Here is a 17121-nt window from a genome sequence, read left to right as displayed (position 1 = left end):
CGGGGGGTGGGCGGGAGGGAGGGATAGACACACAGGGCATGAGCGGGAGGGAGAGAGACACACGGGGCATGAGTGGGGGGTGAGCGGGAGGGAGAGAGACAAACGGGGCATGAGCGGGGGTTTGGGGGAGGGAGAGAGACACACGGGGCGTGAGCGGGGGGTAGGCGGGAGGGGGAGAGACACACGGGGCATGAGTGGGGGTGGGAGAAGGGAGAGAGACACACGGGGCATGAGCTGGGGGTGGACAGCGGGAGGGATAGACACACGGGGCATGAGCGGGGGGTGGGCGGCGGAAGGGATAGAGACACGGGGCATGAGCAGGGGGTGGGCAGCAGGAGGGATAGACACACTGGGCATGAGCGGGGGGTGGGCGGTGGGAGGGATAGAGACACGGGGCATGAGCGGGGGTTTGGGGGAGGGAGAGAGACACACGGGGCGTGAGCGGGGGGTAGGCGGGAGGGGGAGAGACACACGGGGCATGAGTGGGGGTGGGAGAAGGGAGAGAGACACACGGGGCATGAGCTGGGGGTGGGCGGCGGGAGGGATAGACACACAGGGCATGAGCGGGGGGTGGGCGGCGGGAGGGATAGAGACACGGGGCATGAGCGGGGGGCGGGAGAGAGACACATGGGGCATGAGCGGGGGGTGAGCAGGAGGGGGAGAGACACACGGGCATGAGCGGGGGGTGGGCGGGAGGGAGGGATAGACACACAGGGCATGAGCGGGAGGGAGAGAGACACACGGGGCATGAGTGGGGGGTGAGCGGGAGGGGGAGAGAAACACGGGGCATGAGCGGGGGGTGGGCGGGAGGGGGAGAGACACACGGTGCATGAGCGGGGGGTGGGCCGGAGGGGGAGAGACACACGGGGCATGAGCGGGGGGTGGGCGGTAGGGGGACAGACACACGGGGCATGAGCGGGGGGGTGGGCCGGAGGGGGACAGACACATGGGGCATGAGTGGGGGGTGGGCGGGAGGGTGAGAGACACACGGGGCATGAGCGGGGGTGTGGAGGAGGGAGAGAGACACACAGGGCATGAGCGGGGGGTGGGCGGGAGGGGGAGAGACACACGGGGCATGAGCGGGGGGTTGGGGGAGGGAGAGAGACACACAGGGCATGAGCGGGGTTGGGGAGGAGGGGGAGAGACACGGGGCATGAGCGGGGGGTGGGGGGAAAGGAGGGAGCCATGGGGCATGAGCGGGGGGTGGGGGGAAGGGGAGAGACACATAGGGCATGAGTGGGGGGTGGGGGGAAGGGGAGAGACACATGGGGCATGAGCGGGGGTGGGCGGGAGGGGAAGAGACACACGGGGCATGGGTGGGGGGTGAGAGACACACGGGGCATGAGCGGGGGTTGGGCGGGAGGGGGAGAGACACACGGGGCATGAGCGGGGGTGGGGGGGAGGGGGAGAGACACACGGGGGTGGGCGGGAGGGGGAGAGACACACAGGGCTTGAGCGGGGGCTGGGCGGGAGGGGAGAGACACACGGGGCAGGAGCGGGGGCTGGGCGGGAGGGGGAGAGACACGGGGCACGAGCGGGGGTGGGGGGGAGGGAGCGAGAGACACATGGGGCATGAGCGGGGGGTGGGCAGGAGGGGGAGAGACACACGGGCCATGAGCGGGGGGGTGGGCGGGAGGGGGAGAGACACACAGGGCATGAGCGGGGGTGGGAGGGAGGGAGAGAGACACACGGGGCATGAGCGGGGGGTGGGCGGTAGGGGGACAGACACACGGGGCATGAGCGGGGGGGTGGGCCGGAGGGGGACAGACACATGGGGCATGAGTGGGGGGCGGGCGGGAGGGTGAGAGACACACGGGGCATGAGCGGGGGTGGGGAGGAGGGAGAGAGACACACGGGGCATGAGTGGGGGGTGGGCGGGAGGGGGAGAGACACACGGGGCATGAGCGGGGGGTGGGCGGGAGGGTGAGAGACACACAGGGCATGAGCGGGAGTGGGGGGAGGGAGAAAGACACACAGGGCATGAGCGGGGGGTTGCGGGAGGGAGAGAGACACACGGGGCGTGAGCGGGGGTAGGCGGGAGGGGGAGAGACACACGGGGCATGAGCGGGGGTGGGGGGAAGGGAGAGAGACACATGGGGCATGAGCGGGGGTGGGCGGGAGGGGTAGAGACACACGGGGCATGATCGGGGGGGAGAGACACACGGGGAATGAGCGGGGGTTGGGCGGGAGGGGGAGAGACACACGGGGCATGAGCGGGGGTGGGGGGGAGGGGGAGAGACACATGGGCATGAGCGGGGGTGGGGGGGAGGGAGAGAGACACACAGGGCATGAGCGGGGGTGGGCGGGATGGGGAGAGACACACGGGGCATGAGCGGGGGTGGGGGGGAGGGGGAGAGACACATGGGCATGAGCGGGGGTGGGGGGGAGGTTGAGAGACACACGGGGCATGAGCGGGGGTGGGCGGGAGGGGGAGAGACACACGGGGAATGAGCGGGGGGTGGGTGGGAGGGGGAGAGATACACGGGGCATGAGCAGGGGTGGGGGGGAGGGAGATAGACACACGGGGCATGCGCGGGGGGCGGGGGGGAGTGAGAGAGACACACGGGGCATGAGCGGGGGTGGGGGGAAGGGAGAGAGACACATGGGGCATGAGCGGGGGGTGGGGGGAGGGAGAGAGACACACGGGGCATGAGCAGGGGGTGGGGGGAGTGAGAGAGACACACGGGGCATGAGCGGGGGTTGGGCAGGAGGGGGAGAGACACACAGGCCATGAGCAGGGGTGGGGGGAATCAGAGAGACACACAGGGCTTGAGCGGGGGGTGGGTGGGAGGGGGAGAGACACACGGGGCATGAGCGGGGTGTGGGCAGGAGGGGGAGAGACACACGGGGCATGAGCGGGGGTGGGGGGGAGGGAGAGAGACACACGGGGCATGAGCGGGGGGTGGGGGGGAGAGATACACGGGGCATGAGTGGGGGTGGTCGGGAGGGGAGAGACACATGGGGCATGAGCAGGGGGTGGGCGGAAGGATGAGAGACACACGGGGCATGAGCGGGGGGTGGGCGGGAGGGGGAGAGACACACGGGGCATGAGCGGGGGTGGGGGGGCGAGGGCGAGAGACACATGGGGCGTGAGCGGGGGTGGGGCGAGGGCGAGAGATACACGGGGCATGAGCGGGGGGTGGGGGGGAAGGAGAGAGACACACAGCATTCGTGTGCAGGCGGCAGATCCAGCTCCTCGGCCCTCCGCTGGCCACCGTGTGCCGATGGCGTGAGTGGGGGGCTGGAGGAACAGGGGAGACACGGAGCATGAGTGGGGGTGGGGGGGACAAGAAGGACACACGGGGCATGAGCGGGGTTGGGAGGAACAGGAGACAGACACAAAAGACTTACTGTGCAGGCGGCAGATCCCACTCCTGCTGACAAAGCCTCTCATGTGAGGAACAAAGATGGCGGGCTTCTCTGAAGCCAGACGCACTGCACGCTTTCACCGCATCCAATGAGAGAGCACGTCAGATGTCCGCGGACATCACGGAAGCTGCTTGCCCAATCACCGTCCTGTCCGCGGAGCGAACAGGGAAGTGTGTCCGCGAAGCGAACACAGATATCACTAATTTTTTTTCACTTATATTTTTGTCATTTTTTTTAAAACTACTGGACGGATTTACACCAAATAAATCAAAGCACGCTTTCGGGACCAAGCCGCCACTCCTGCCGCAAATTTGGTGTAAATCCGTCCAGCAGTTTGGGCTGTAGGCGTGAGCAAAGTTTTTTACCATTATGTCTATGGGAAAAAAAAAGTTTTGGGACCTCCCCTATAACTTTGCCCCCCCGAACGAATCCTCACCAAACTTTGCAATAAAATTCAGAGTAACCCAAATACTTATTTTGCAAAGTTTGGTGAGGATTCGTCCAGGGAGAGCAAAGTTATAAGCCGCCCAAAAAGTGCTCTTCCTATGGAAACACCAACTTAACCATAACTACATGGCCACTACCGTGGCCATGTAATATATATATATATATATATATATATATATATATATATATATATATATATATATTTGTTCTTAAATGTTTGCTTTTATTTTTTATTAATTGAATTTTAAGGAATCATGTCATTATTTAATGTGTGCTATAAGGCTTGTTCCTTTTTTATGGACTACATGCACAATAAAAAAAATCTAAAAAAATGTAACAGGGAATCAATGTAGGTGGATAGGATGCAGACGTCGAGCAGGAACAGGTCTTTGGGAAAGAGCAACTGTGAATTCTAGATAATAACTAATTTGTGTATTTGCACGTAAAAGTGAAACCGCCCAGCTCCAGCTTACTACGCAGTATATGCCTTCTTCTGTAGAAAACCAAAATTAGTTATAAAATAAACCACCCTTTTAGAAATTCTAGTTTATTTACATAATGTGTCTTCTAGTTTGGCATGCACAAAAAACACGGGGTTGCATACCTAGTCAAAAACTACAATCATGTGACCTTGCCACACAATTTATTATTTGTTGTCATGTGTCTTGAAAACACAGTTGCAAAGCACAAAGGTGATTTTTCAGCTGGTACTTGTGGGCTTTTATTCAGTATAGCAAAAATGGAGCTCCAATCATTGCCTTTTTCCGCAACATTAAGATTTTTATATTTGTTAATTTGGTTTACAGTTTGATTTGCAGACTTGTTATGACATATCTAATCAAGGAGTTATGTTAAATCTTTAAAGTCATACATGGACGTATATTTGTATAAGTTGATGCCTGGAAAACATATGGTCACGAGTCAAACGTAAAACTGTGGTCAAATCCGGGTTTCAGCTCTTGACTAAAGTACATGATCATGGGAAAGTCATTTTCATCTCACTATGTACGGTCTGCAAACAGTTTGGATGCCACTAATGGGTTGTGTGTTGTGTTGGTGGGGAGACTAGGGAAGACCAGACTGGGACCCAGGTATGCGCTTTTAGTTTAGAAAGGCAGGTGTGTCTTTGTGTTACGGTGGGTGTGGAGGCAGGGTGCCAGGTCTAGGTGTTTTCTCGTGTGGGTGGGAAAGCAAGACACAAGGTATGGGTCTTGTGTAGTGAGGTTGGGTGGGTAGTCAGGATGCCTGATTATAGGTCTTTTGGTGACTTGTATTTGGCTCTTAGAGCCAAAGAATATCTCTTAGATTGGCTGTGGCTTGCTACTCCCATGTAGCATGTGGCCCCACGTGGCCCCAGCTAGAGAGGCCACATGCCTGCTCTCTGAGGAAACACCTAGAAAGAAATATGCAGACACCAGAGTAATAAGGGATTTTATTTAGAGTGCAGTGCATGTTTTATTTTTGTGTCCCGTGTGTGTGTGTGTGTGTGTGTGTGTGTGTGTGTGTGTGTGTGTGTGTGTGTGTGTGTGTGTGTGTGTGTGTGTGTGTGTGTGTGTGTGTGTGTGTGTGTGTGTGTGTGTGTGTGTGTGTGTGTGTGTGTGTGTGTGTGTGTGTGTGTGTGTGTGTGTGTGTGTGTGTGTGTGTGTGTGTGTGTGTGTGTGTGTGTGTGTGTGTGTGTGTGTGTGTGTGTGTGTGTGTGTGTGTGTGTGTGTGTGTGTGTGTGTGTGTGTGTGTGTGTGTGTGTGTGTGTGTGTGTGTGTGTGTGTGTGTGTGTGTGTGTGTGTGTGTGTGTGTGTGTGTGTGTGTGTGTGTGTGTGTGTGTGTGTGTGTGTGTGTGTGTGTGTGTGTGTGTGTGTGTGTGTGTGTGTGTGTGTGTGTGTGTGTGTGTGTGTGTGTGTGTGTGTGTGTGTGTGTGTGTGTGTGTGTGTGTGTGTGTGTGTGTGTGTGTGTGTGTTTGGGAGAAACCCTCCATCCCACCATGGGGCTGGATGGAATGTCAAAAGAAAAGTAATGAAAAGAACAATAGAAAAGAACTCCCTTGCCTAAGAATGGGCTGGGCAGGGAGGAAGAGAATCTGAAACAGGGACATTTGAAAAAGGACAGTTGAGAAGAAAATAGAAAGCAGAGGAAGAGAAAGAGACTTACCTGGGGGGGATGTGAGGGGAGGGGCAGTCGTTGCCTCGTGCACCCCCCAGGGCCTAAATCCATTTGCGGGTTCCAGGTGGCACCTAGGGGAGCCCCCCCAGGAACATATTCAGGTGGGCCGAGCTACCGATGCCAGGGGCAGTTCAGCCACCCAAGGGCCGTGGCGCCTGCCAGCCTGCCTGGAAGCCAGACTGGATGGGCCCAGAGACTTTCGTGGCACAGGAAGCGTGTCAGGGGCTGCCCTGGCACACAAAGAACAGCCTGGCCAGAAAGGCCTCCCCTGCAAGGGTAATATTGCTATTATTACCCTGGCACTTTGTACTGGGGTACTAATAGTAGGGTTGTTTAAGATAAGAAATGTGTTTGCTGTTTCTCAATTAATAGTAAATACAAAAAAAGATGTTTGGTATGGATCAGGGAGAAGGGAACATAGTCCCTTCGCCCTTTCCATGGTGGCCATTGCCGGGTCGGTGACACGCCGGGAACACTAGTGTTCCCTGCGCTGGCAAGGGACCAAGCAATGCCAGGCATAGCTAGATTTATGTAACAAGTGGGGCCTAGAGCTAGTGTAGTAGGGCCCACCGTAAGGGTAGCATGCAGAGGGATGTACGTTTGTTCTAAATGCGCAGGAGCGACAAAGCATAGATGGGGAGCCCACACCATTCAAGGGGGATTCATTAGAAGAGCCAGGTCACCAACAACACCCAGAAGATTTTCAATGAATAGTGTAGTACATCCCCCCAAACAACCTCTCCTTCAAATAATAACTCTCAATTTGGCATTGTTGCAACCATAAACGCCAGTTAAACATGCCATGTCCGTTTTAAAAATTGTTCATGGTCCAATGACCCTTGCATACACAGACACACACATACAAAGACACACATACACACATAAAAACAAACAAACTCATGCACATTTACACATATTCACCCACCAGTCACATACCCATACAGTTTCTCTGTCATTCACACGAGCACCCATAACATTCATACTGCATTCTCATTCACACCTGTTCTCACACCAATGTACACCATTCACACAGCATGAATTCATACAAATGCACTTACAGACACCCCCTCACATATATGCATATGTACATACGTACCTAGACTCGCTGAAAGGCAAGTGCAGAGTGGCTGAGAGGAAATGGCGGGGCGTCAGACAAATCCTCTGACAAACTGGCCTGTCGCCTGCTCCAAAGGCAATGGAGACTCTCCATTCTCCATCCCTGGGGGCCGAAATACCTTCAACTCTCTCTTCCTAAATATCTTCCTTCTCGAGCTCTTCGCTCATCCGCATCCAACTCCCTCAGGGTCAGTCGCTTCTCCAAGCAACGAGTTGGTGGCAGATCTCTCTCATCGGCAGGGGTCTCCCTCTGGAACAGCCTTCCTGTCTCCCTGAAACTTGAGGAGAACCATCTCCGGTTCCAGAAGCACCTCAAACCCTTCCTCTTTACCTCTGCTTTCTCTCCCTCTCTCCCCTGCTAAACTCTTGGCAGAAACGGCACCGGTTACCTGGCCACCCTTTTCTGATTCTCGGGCCCAGGCCCCGCCAGTTGCCCACCTGCACTCTCTCCCTTCCTACCCCGGCACCTGCGGACTGTTTTCTGTATACCTACAGTCCCCCTACCAGCACTTATGTCTGCACTTACCTTGCACTTGCCACCAACGGCCGTTTTTCTTTTCTTTTTTTCTTTATCTTATTTATTCTACTATCCCTTTCACTGCACTTTTCCCCTCTCCCTTCCCCACACACTTTTCCCTCTGACCCTCCCCATGCACTTGCGCGATCTGAATGATAACTGGCATAGTAGGATCATTTTCTGTCTTCCCTTTGTTCCCCCTCCCTTGCCTCGTCGCGCCTTTAAACACCTATGTAAAGGCGCGTTATAAATGCCATATCATATCATATCATACACACACGTGCACTTACACACACCCTTGCAAGAATGCACACATACATTCATACCTACATAAAATCCTCGCACACACACATACACACAGTGAAAAACACTTTTTCTTCCATTACTTGTTCCCCTTCAGACTTGCCAAGCCACCGCCCCCTTAGCTGCTCCATAGGCCTCCGGCTCCTGCACAGACAGAAACCACGGAGCAGAGATAGCTTCTTGGTTCCTGACATGCACACAGGTTCTCTGGCTCATCTGTGCAGATTTCACAGAGAGCGCTCGCTGCTGCTCAGGCTGCACAGTGGCAGTTCCAAATACCCACTCAGCAATGCTGAATGGGCATTTACAGATTTTGTGTGGGCGTTGCCCCTCAGGCCCTACCCTATCTATGCCTCTGGGTGGGGTAAGACAAGATGTGGACAACTGGGTTAGGGGTTTGGGGAACTGGAAGAGGATGCAGGGGAGCTCTTATTTACCTGGTATCTGTCAGGGGAAATGGCAGCCTCCAGCTCTGTGGAGGCTGGGAGTGGGGGCTTTACCATTTGGTAAAGATCCTGTTCTGTAGAACAGCAACATCCCTCAACAGGACTTAAAAAAAAAAAAACAGCGTAGGCCGAGGCCTCCTGCCCTCCCATGGCATTGCTGTATCAGTATCAGACTCAGATCATACAATAAAATGTTATAAAACGAATGTGATTGGGACGTTGTGTATGAGAGTGGAGTGGAATAGGCAGCTATGTTGCCGGTTAATCGAGAAGACATAACATTGTTAAGGAAACACTTCCATCTGTTGGTAAGGAGGCGCAATGCAGGACATAAAGACTTTTTTTCTTCTCTGTCTCAAAATCCTCTAATCTTTTTCTGACTCCTGAAAAGAAAATGTTATAAATTATTTCTGGGTTTACACGCACTATGCATTGCTTTTTCGCTCTCGTAGCCTTTGTGCACACCTGGCTCGCACCGTCTGTAATAATCTGTTTAGCCTGCGTTTGAAGACGGGCAAGGTTAGAAGGTCCAATTGTTGTGCCTACTCCTCTTCCCAAGGTACCTATTTCCTCAGATCTATAACTCAATTTAGCGAATTTAATGTGCAATTATCATCAATTGAGATTATAAAATGTTATATAGGCATAACATAGGCTAAATGGCCTGTTGGACCGGTCCTTCTCATTCCTCTCCACAACTTTCTTGGGCCTAGTGATGGGGTGGGCATCACTGCCCTGGTGGCCGCTCAGCGGCAGCCCATTGTGATGGGCTGTGAACGCATCATAGCAACTACATGGCATCAGCCCTTGGTAACGGCCTGTGCACTTATCACAGCAGCAGCAGAGAGGCAGAGAGCAGAGGGAGCCCGTGAAGGGAACAGGCAGAGAGCTATGGGGGCCAGCGAAGGGCACCTACAGGAATCTGAGGGGGAACACGAAGGACACAGGCAGAGAGCTATGGGAGCCCACGAAGGACACAGGCAGAGAGCTATGGGCGCTCGCGAAGGGCACAGGCACAGAGCCGAAGGAGCCCGTGAAGGGCACAGGCAGAGGGCAGAAGGAACCCGTGAGGAGCACCGGCAGAGGGCTTTGGGAGCCCGTGAAGGGCACAGGCAGAGGGCCGAAGCACGCTGGGAAGGGCACAGGCAGAGAGCTGAGGAAGCCTGCGAAGGGCACAGGCAGAGAACTGAAGGACCCCGGGAAGGGCATAGGCAGAGAGCTGTAGGAGCTCAGGAGGAGTACAGGCAGAGAACTGAAGGACCTGGGGAAATGCAGAGGCAGAGAGCTGAGGGAGCCTGGGAAGGACACAGGCAGAGAGCTGTGCGAGCCAGCGAAGAACACAGGCAGAGAGCTGTTGAAGCCTCCGAAGGGCACATGCAAGCATCTGAGTGGGCCCAAGAAGGGCACAGGCAGAGAGCTGGGGGAGCCTGGGAAGGACAAAGGCAGAGAGCTGTGCGAGCCAGCGAAGAACACAGACAGAGAGCTGTTGGAGCCAGCGAAGGGCACATGCAGGCATCTGAGGGGGCCCAAGAAGGGCACAGGCAGAGAGCTGGGAGAGCCTGGGAAGGACACAGGCAGAGAGCTGTGCGAGCCAGCGAAGAACACAGGCAGAGAGCTGTTGGAGCCAGCGAAGGGCACATGCAGGCATCTGAGGGGGCCCAAGAAGGGCACAGGCAGATAGCTGAAGGAGCCTGGGAAGGACACAGGCAGAGAGCTGTGCGAGCCAGCGAAGGGCACATGCAGGCATCTGAGTGGGCCCAAGAAGGGCACAGGCAGAGAGTTGGGGGAGCCTGGGAAGGACACAGGCAGAGAGCTGTGCGAGCCAGCGAAGAACACAGGCAGAGAGCTGTTGGAGCCAGCGAAGGGCACATGCAGGCATCTCAGAGGGCCTGTGAAGGGACCAGGCTGAGAGCTATGGGACCCAGCGAAGGGCACATGCAGGCATCTGAGCGGGCCCACGAAGGGCACAGGCAGAGAGCCGAGGGACCCCGTGAAGGGCACAGACAGGGAACTATGGGCCTCAATGAAAGTCACGGGCAGGAAGCTGTTGGAGCCAGCGAATGGCACATGCATGCATCTGAGAGGGTCCGTGAAGGGCACAGGCTGAGAGTTATGGGACCCAGCGAAGGGCACATGCAGGCACCTGAGGGGGCCCACCAAGGCCACAGGCAGAGATCTATAGGATCCAGCGAAGGGCAAGTGCTGGCATCCGAGGGGTCCCGAGAAGGGCACAGGCTCAGAGGTATGGGACCCAGCGAAGGGCACATGCAGGCACCGGAGGGGGCCAACGAAGGTCACAGGCTGAGAGCTATGGAACCCCGTGAAGGGCACATACAGGCATCGGAGGGGGCCCGTGAAGGACACAGGCAGAGAGCTATAGGACCCAGCGAAGGGCAGAGAAGTGAGGGAGCCCATGAAGGGCACAGGCAGAGATATATGGGAGCCCGCGAAGGGCCCAGGTAAAGAGCTGGGAGAGCCTGTGAAGGGCCCATGCAAAGAGCTGTGGGAACCCCTTGAAAGGAGCAGGCGGAGAGTAGTGGGGGCCCGGGAGGGGCATAGGTAGAGAAGAGCAGTGGTAGCTCACAAAAGGCACAGCAGATGTGCCGTGGAAGCCTGTGAAGGGCACAGGGTGAGCGCTTTGGGATTCAATGAGGGGCACAGGAGGAGAACTGTGAGAGTCCGACCTTGTGAACGCCCTGTAGGAGCCGGCAAAAGACATGACAGCGGTACCGCAGGAGAGGTGAAAGGCAAAGGTGCCTCGAAGGGCACAGGCAGAAGGCTATGGGCATCTAGTCCAACTTATCTTGCCGAGATCACTAAACCAAAGGAACTCCCAGCAAACCCTGAAATGAGGAGGCGCCAGGCAGGCAAACGGAAATACTGCGTGATGGCCATCCAAGCCACTTAGTGGGAACAGAGGTGTGAAAGAAACTTTTACACAGATCTAAAGTCTTTTCAGACCACGAAGGATGAACTGGAAAACCCTCACAAAAGGAAGGTGGCATCTCCCTTCTCTGCTGGTTTCCAGTGCAGATATCCATAATGAGCTGTGGTTATGGGGAAAGGTTCTGTTTTCTGGGTACCCTGAAGAACCCGATGCACCCTTATACTTTCTACCCTCCAATTCCAAACCAGCCATGGCTTTGAATGACCAGTGACAAAGGCTGCTCCAAAGAGCACTTGAATGGTGGTGAGCCCGCCAGCAATCATCTCACCCACAAACTGCCAAAACGGACTTCTTGTCTTACTTGGGGAAACTGTATCCAGTACTGGATCAAGGAGGAGAAATGCTATCCAGTGAGTACCCCTTTCCTTTTTATCCGCCTGTGCCAATAATACACTTGGGGGTTAATATCATTGGTAGAGAACTTATTCAACTGCAAGACTGTAGGACCATTCATCAGTGCCCCTCTCCAATCCAATCAGGGTTTCAAAGACCGGCCTCCCAATGGTGTAGGATGAGTTGGTATGGATGATTGACGGGCAAGTGGCAGTTTTAATCCTTCTCTACCTCTTTGCAGTATTGGATAGAGGGGTCCACTGTGTCTTACTTGACAGTCCGGGTCCATGCGACCACACTGACACTGGTGCTCTTAGATAATAGGTCTGCAACCTGCAAAACTCCTATTGTTTTAAACTTCAACTCCCAGGATCCCTGTCCATGGCTGGTTTGAGCTTATGGGATTTGGAGTCGAAAGCATCTGGAGAGCCTATGGATGCAGGACCTTTCTTAGATGACTCAAGAACTTGTTAAGTGACCAGTGCAAGAAAGTTAAAATCTGTGTAGTAACTCTGGTTGACTTCCCTCCGAAGGCAACACACATCTGGGGCTTGGCATTGTTTCTTGAATGCAACTTCAGTGGGGACCATACAGATTTACATGTACGCCTGAGAATTGGCTGAGTTCTTGAAGCTGGTTGTAACACCATATAAAATTGGATGACATCTCATTGAGCTTATCACCAAAATTGTGCATTTTTGGGATTAATGAAATATCTGACATGACTTTGACATATCTATCTCTTCTGTTGGGAAACCTTCTCTGACACTGAAGGTTTGGAGCATAGACTTCCCTCCGTAAATACCTCCCCTTTCGAGCTCTTCGCTCCTCTACCTCTAACTCCCTCAGGGTCAGTCACTTTTCAAAGAAACAAGCTGTGGGTAGATCTCTGTCTTCGGCTGGGGCCTCTCTTTGGAACAGCCTCCCTGCCACTCTGAAACTTGAGGAGAACCATCTCCGGGTCCGGAAGCACCTCAAGACCTTACTCTTTGCTTCTGCCTTCACCCCCGACCCCTGCTGATCTGTTTTTCTCTTGGCACTGTGCACCTGGCCACCCTCTGTCCCCTGGACCCAGGTACCTGCTCACCCTGCCACCCTCCTGCACTGCCTCCTGGCCACCCATTGCACTGGGGTCTGTATTTGTATCCATACACAGAGGCGTTGCTAGGGGGGGAGCTGAGGGGGTTATAGCCCCAGGTCTTTTGGTTGTAGCCCTGGATAGAAGCTCAGGGGTTACAACCAAAATGCTAGCTAGCCCCGCGTTCCAACAGTCGGGATATTAGTCTAGCCCCGGATATTTAACAGACCTACCAACACCCCTGCCCATACAGTCCCCACCCCCTTTATTTTCTTTCTGCACTTATCAGACATACCCTGTCTGCTGCCTTAAACCCAGCACTTGCCACTTGCTGGCTGCACTACCACCGTTTATTGCATTTTATTTATTTATTTATTATTTTTCTGTTTCTCCTCTGCTCCACACTTTCCGCTTCTCCGCCTTTCCATGCACTTTCCCCTTTTCCTTTCCCATCCACTTGCACGTTCTCAATGTCACTGGGCCTAGTAGGATTGTTGTTTTGTTCCCCCCTGCTCTCCTCCCTTGCCTTGTCGCGCTCTGAATCACTTGTGTACAAGCGCAATATAAATAAAATATCAATATCATTATCAACATGTGAATAGAACTTTTCACGGTAGAATGCAGACATGGTTTTCTAAAATAGTGGAGCCATTTCAATGAGTTCTGCATTAATGCCTGATTATACTACTCCAATTTTGTACACACTGGTTTCCAGGCGAGACTGCTTTCTAGTCTTTAAATAACCCAGAGCAAAATAGTGCAGCTGATCCATGGGCTGTAACGGCACCATGTAACAGATGCCTGTATTTTCCTATCATGTCTACTTGTGACCTACAGGGATTACCTTTAAGATCACTTGACTAACCTATAAAAGACAATACTCGAGGCCCCTCATAACCCCCATATATCTTCAATTGAAAACGACAGTGTCCATGTCCACTCACAGCCTTAGATCAGCTGATCAGCACATCCAGTATATAACCCTTGTCCTGCCCCTTTCATAAGGAGGGAGACATTCTTCATAGCATGCTGGAAACACTTCCTAATGACACAGAGAAGCTCCACCCTCACGATCCTCCAACCCCTGTGCAACCTCACTAATGTCCTTAAGGCACAAGGCCATGGCCTGGCTGTTCTGACCAGATTCCCTAGCGCCTCGAGCTGTGTCATGGCGTAGTGTGCTACACAGATTCTGTCATTGAGTTGATCTACTCCTGAATCAAGATTCCTCCATCAGCGCACGGGTGCTATGGGCCTATGGCTCGCACTCTCCTTGCACCTAACTGAGCCAGATCTAGGGTCATGTTGATCACAAGGGTTAAGGTGCTATAGCCTCCGATGGTGCCTCACACACACAGTGAGGTTGGGATCTGGTAGCCCCAGGGGCTGCCTCTGGTATGCTGTGGTGATTAGGTGCTGCAACTTCATATGGAATTTGATGTGCTCCTTGATAGAGAGGGTGTTGTCAGACAGGTGGAGTTTTGTGTGTGTCTTGATCGTTGGGTGATGTCAACCAAGATGATTTCTCAAGCATTGATTTGAGTCATTGTGGGGATCAATTCTTTTTAGCCTTTCCAAAAAGGCCAGTAGATCTTCAGTGGCTCAGATGAGTGTCAGGATTGACATTGGGTGGCCAATCCGACCCTGCCTACTCGGCCTAATGTTTCTCTGTTCCATACTTCAATTGATGCCATTCTCTGGCACGGGTGAACCTGTTGCACGCTTCACATGAGTGCCACCCGGAAGGAGATTTGCTTGATTTTCCTTGACTTTTAAGAGAGAAATCAATTCTAACCCACTTATGTTCTTCTACTCCGCTTAGGTGGTAATTGTGGTGACTGATGGCCGCCCACAGGATGGCGTGAAAGACATCTCTGCACGGGCTCGGGAGAGTGGCCTGGAAATCTTTGCCATTGGTGTTGGACGAGTTGACAAGAGCACCTTGCGGCAGATTGCCAGTGAGCCACTGGATGACCATGTGGACTATGTGGAGAGTTATCACGTCATTGAGAAGCTCACCAAGAAGTTTCAAGAGGCTTTCTGTGGTAAGTTCTATTAGTAAAGCGCAAAGTAATTGCTGCACCTGGACCACTCACCAATCAAAATGCTGCATTTGCCACACATGACTTGCCTCACTCTTTGTGAGCAAGAAATTAGTATGTTATCACTCAGGAGCTATAGCAATGCTCGCCAATGTGCCATTGTCATCCAGGACTGCCCTGCATAACTCTGTGTTTACCAGTTATGCTGTACGGTTTAACAACGTTGCCAAGGACGTAGACCTGGGATGTGCTTTTGGTCATGAATAATGATTTTTAGAATGTAAAATAGGTGACATTGGCGAATTGAGGATGTCTGTGATTTATTAGACAGACAGGGCCAGCAAGATAGTTTCTCTGCCAGTGTTTTCCTCAAAATTGATTACTATACTGTGCCACCTAAGTTCTAATTGATTAATTCACAAAATGTTGACGTATACATGCATGCATTTTCTATATTGACATATGTATTTATGTTTTGATTTTTCTACATAATTATAAATAGACCTAATTGGTCTTTTTTAAGCTTGTAACCGTAGGACCAATGGCCTACGTAATAAATTATGAAACTTTTAGTATAACAAAAATACTACCCACTGTGTGTACTGTTCTTTGATGTGATTTAATAACCCATGGAATAGGGCCCAGTTGTAGCAAAAGCTGGGTCATTGAACTATTTGATAAATGGTTCATCTGGGGGACCCCCCTATGTGTGATAGTTTCGCTACTCATTCGTCCCCTTGATGCCCTTTAGTACTTATCCCTTATGTGGTAAGTATTGCTCCAGAGACAGACTGGTCCAGTAAGAAATATTTACATCCCCCAACAGGCATATGCCCTTGAAAGACACATGGGTGGTGTGTGCGGCCGGGTGAGTCATGCGCCAGGCAAGACTGATATCTGAATTATCCCTCACCCCCTGTATTGACCTTTCACAGCTATCGGCCACCAGTAAATGCCCACATTTCCATATTTACTGACCTGCACCTCTTTCCCTACATGTGTTTGGGGATCTGTCTAGGAAAACACAACTTCTGAACTGTCTTTCTATGAAAGCCGTCAAAGACTGCAGAAAAGCTAGCTATTGGGACTTGAATGATCATGGCTAATTAAGTCTGGGGGTTTTCTGAAAGACAAGAGTCTAGAAGGTGTAGTAGTATATGGTAAATGCGATCCCTGAGGTCTCCTGTGCTACCCCTATACATATTGGGCCTCCATACCGGGTTCCAGGTCCCGCAAAAGGGGACTTACCGGGCCATTCCGACCTTGGAGGGCCTGGTAAATCCCTTTCGCGGGGCCCATCCCGTACCCGGTACATCCCCATTCCCATTTGAGCACCCATAGGGCTATATGGGAATAGGGAGGATGCTAACAACAGGCCCGTTGTTAGCATCCTGGACTGCTAGCGGGACCCGCTAAGGACGCCTGGTCCGACCAGATGTTCCTTAGCGGGTCCCGCAGCAGTCCTCGTAATAGGGCAGCCCATAATTAACGGTGCCGGTCCCGTACCGGCACCGTTCATTACGTGGTCGCCTGCCTCCTAATGAGGCCCATTTTCTTTTTAAACGTATTTTATTTTTATTTTTTGAAAACTTTATTTATATTTTCCAATAAAAAAAATATATAGAATCAACAATAGGTTACATTTTTCAAAAGACCTAACATCAATAACGTGTTTTATTTTTAACGCACCATGTGGCTCTTTGCTTCTGGAGTGGCTGCCTTCTTGTTTAGGCCTCTTAACAAAAAACAAAAACAAAACAAAAAGATCAGGGGTTCGATAAGACTAACACTTTCAGCAGTGGCCCTAAATAAGAAATAATAGGAATACCAAATAATTTGTCATTCTGGAATCCTATACAATAATTGCTAGTTTCATTAAAGGTTTGTTTCAGGCACACTTCAGGGGGTGAGTCACTAATTTAGTCTGTTCTTAAACACCTCAACTCAGCCTTTGATCCTTCTGAGGTCAATAAATGAGTACCAACACAGGTTGGGTGATATTGTATGTATATTTGTTCTATATAAAGCGCTTAAGCGAAGTGCTATTTAATAACACATTATCATTTGGCCATGGGCGTCTGCTTGCATTCACTGTAATTTGGCAATATGAGCCTGTACACACTGATCTTAACGATACATATGGCAATCCGATCTTGTATGGAATGTATGTCAAATTATAGTGATATTGTAACATTTGTTTTCGTAGTGTACTTAGGAACAATGTAATGTGATACCACTTCTGTTTTTGTCAACGGCTGAAAGGTTGTGTTTCATCGCTTCCTGTGATATCACTTTGGGGTGGGGTCAAATTACATCACTTCCTGTGATATCATGGGTCAAGGGTCGTGTGAGGTCACTTCTGCTAC

At 52.3% G+C, this 17121-nt stretch overlaps 1 protein-coding gene across 1 annotated transcript in view; it reads left to right on the top strand.

The window, feature by feature from the left end:
* MATN1 (matrilin 1) overlaps positions 1–17121 on the top strand; it is a 118636-nt gene that overhangs the window by 71534 nt on the left and 29981 nt on the right. The window contains exon 3 of the mRNA XM_069623020.1: positions 14536–14758. Coding sequence (XP_069479121.1) covers positions 14536–14758 — 223 coding nt within the window. The remainder of the gene's footprint in view (positions 1–14535; positions 14759–17121) is intronic.

Source organism: Ambystoma mexicanum, chromosome 11, assembly GCF_040938575.1.
Source record: "Ambystoma mexicanum isolate Mex_15411 chromosome 11, UKY_AmexF1_1, whole genome shotgun sequence".
Lineage (NCBI taxonomy): Eukaryota > Metazoa > Chordata > Amphibia > Caudata > Ambystomatidae > Ambystoma > Ambystoma mexicanum.
This window is presented reverse-complemented; position numbering and strand designations above follow the sequence as displayed.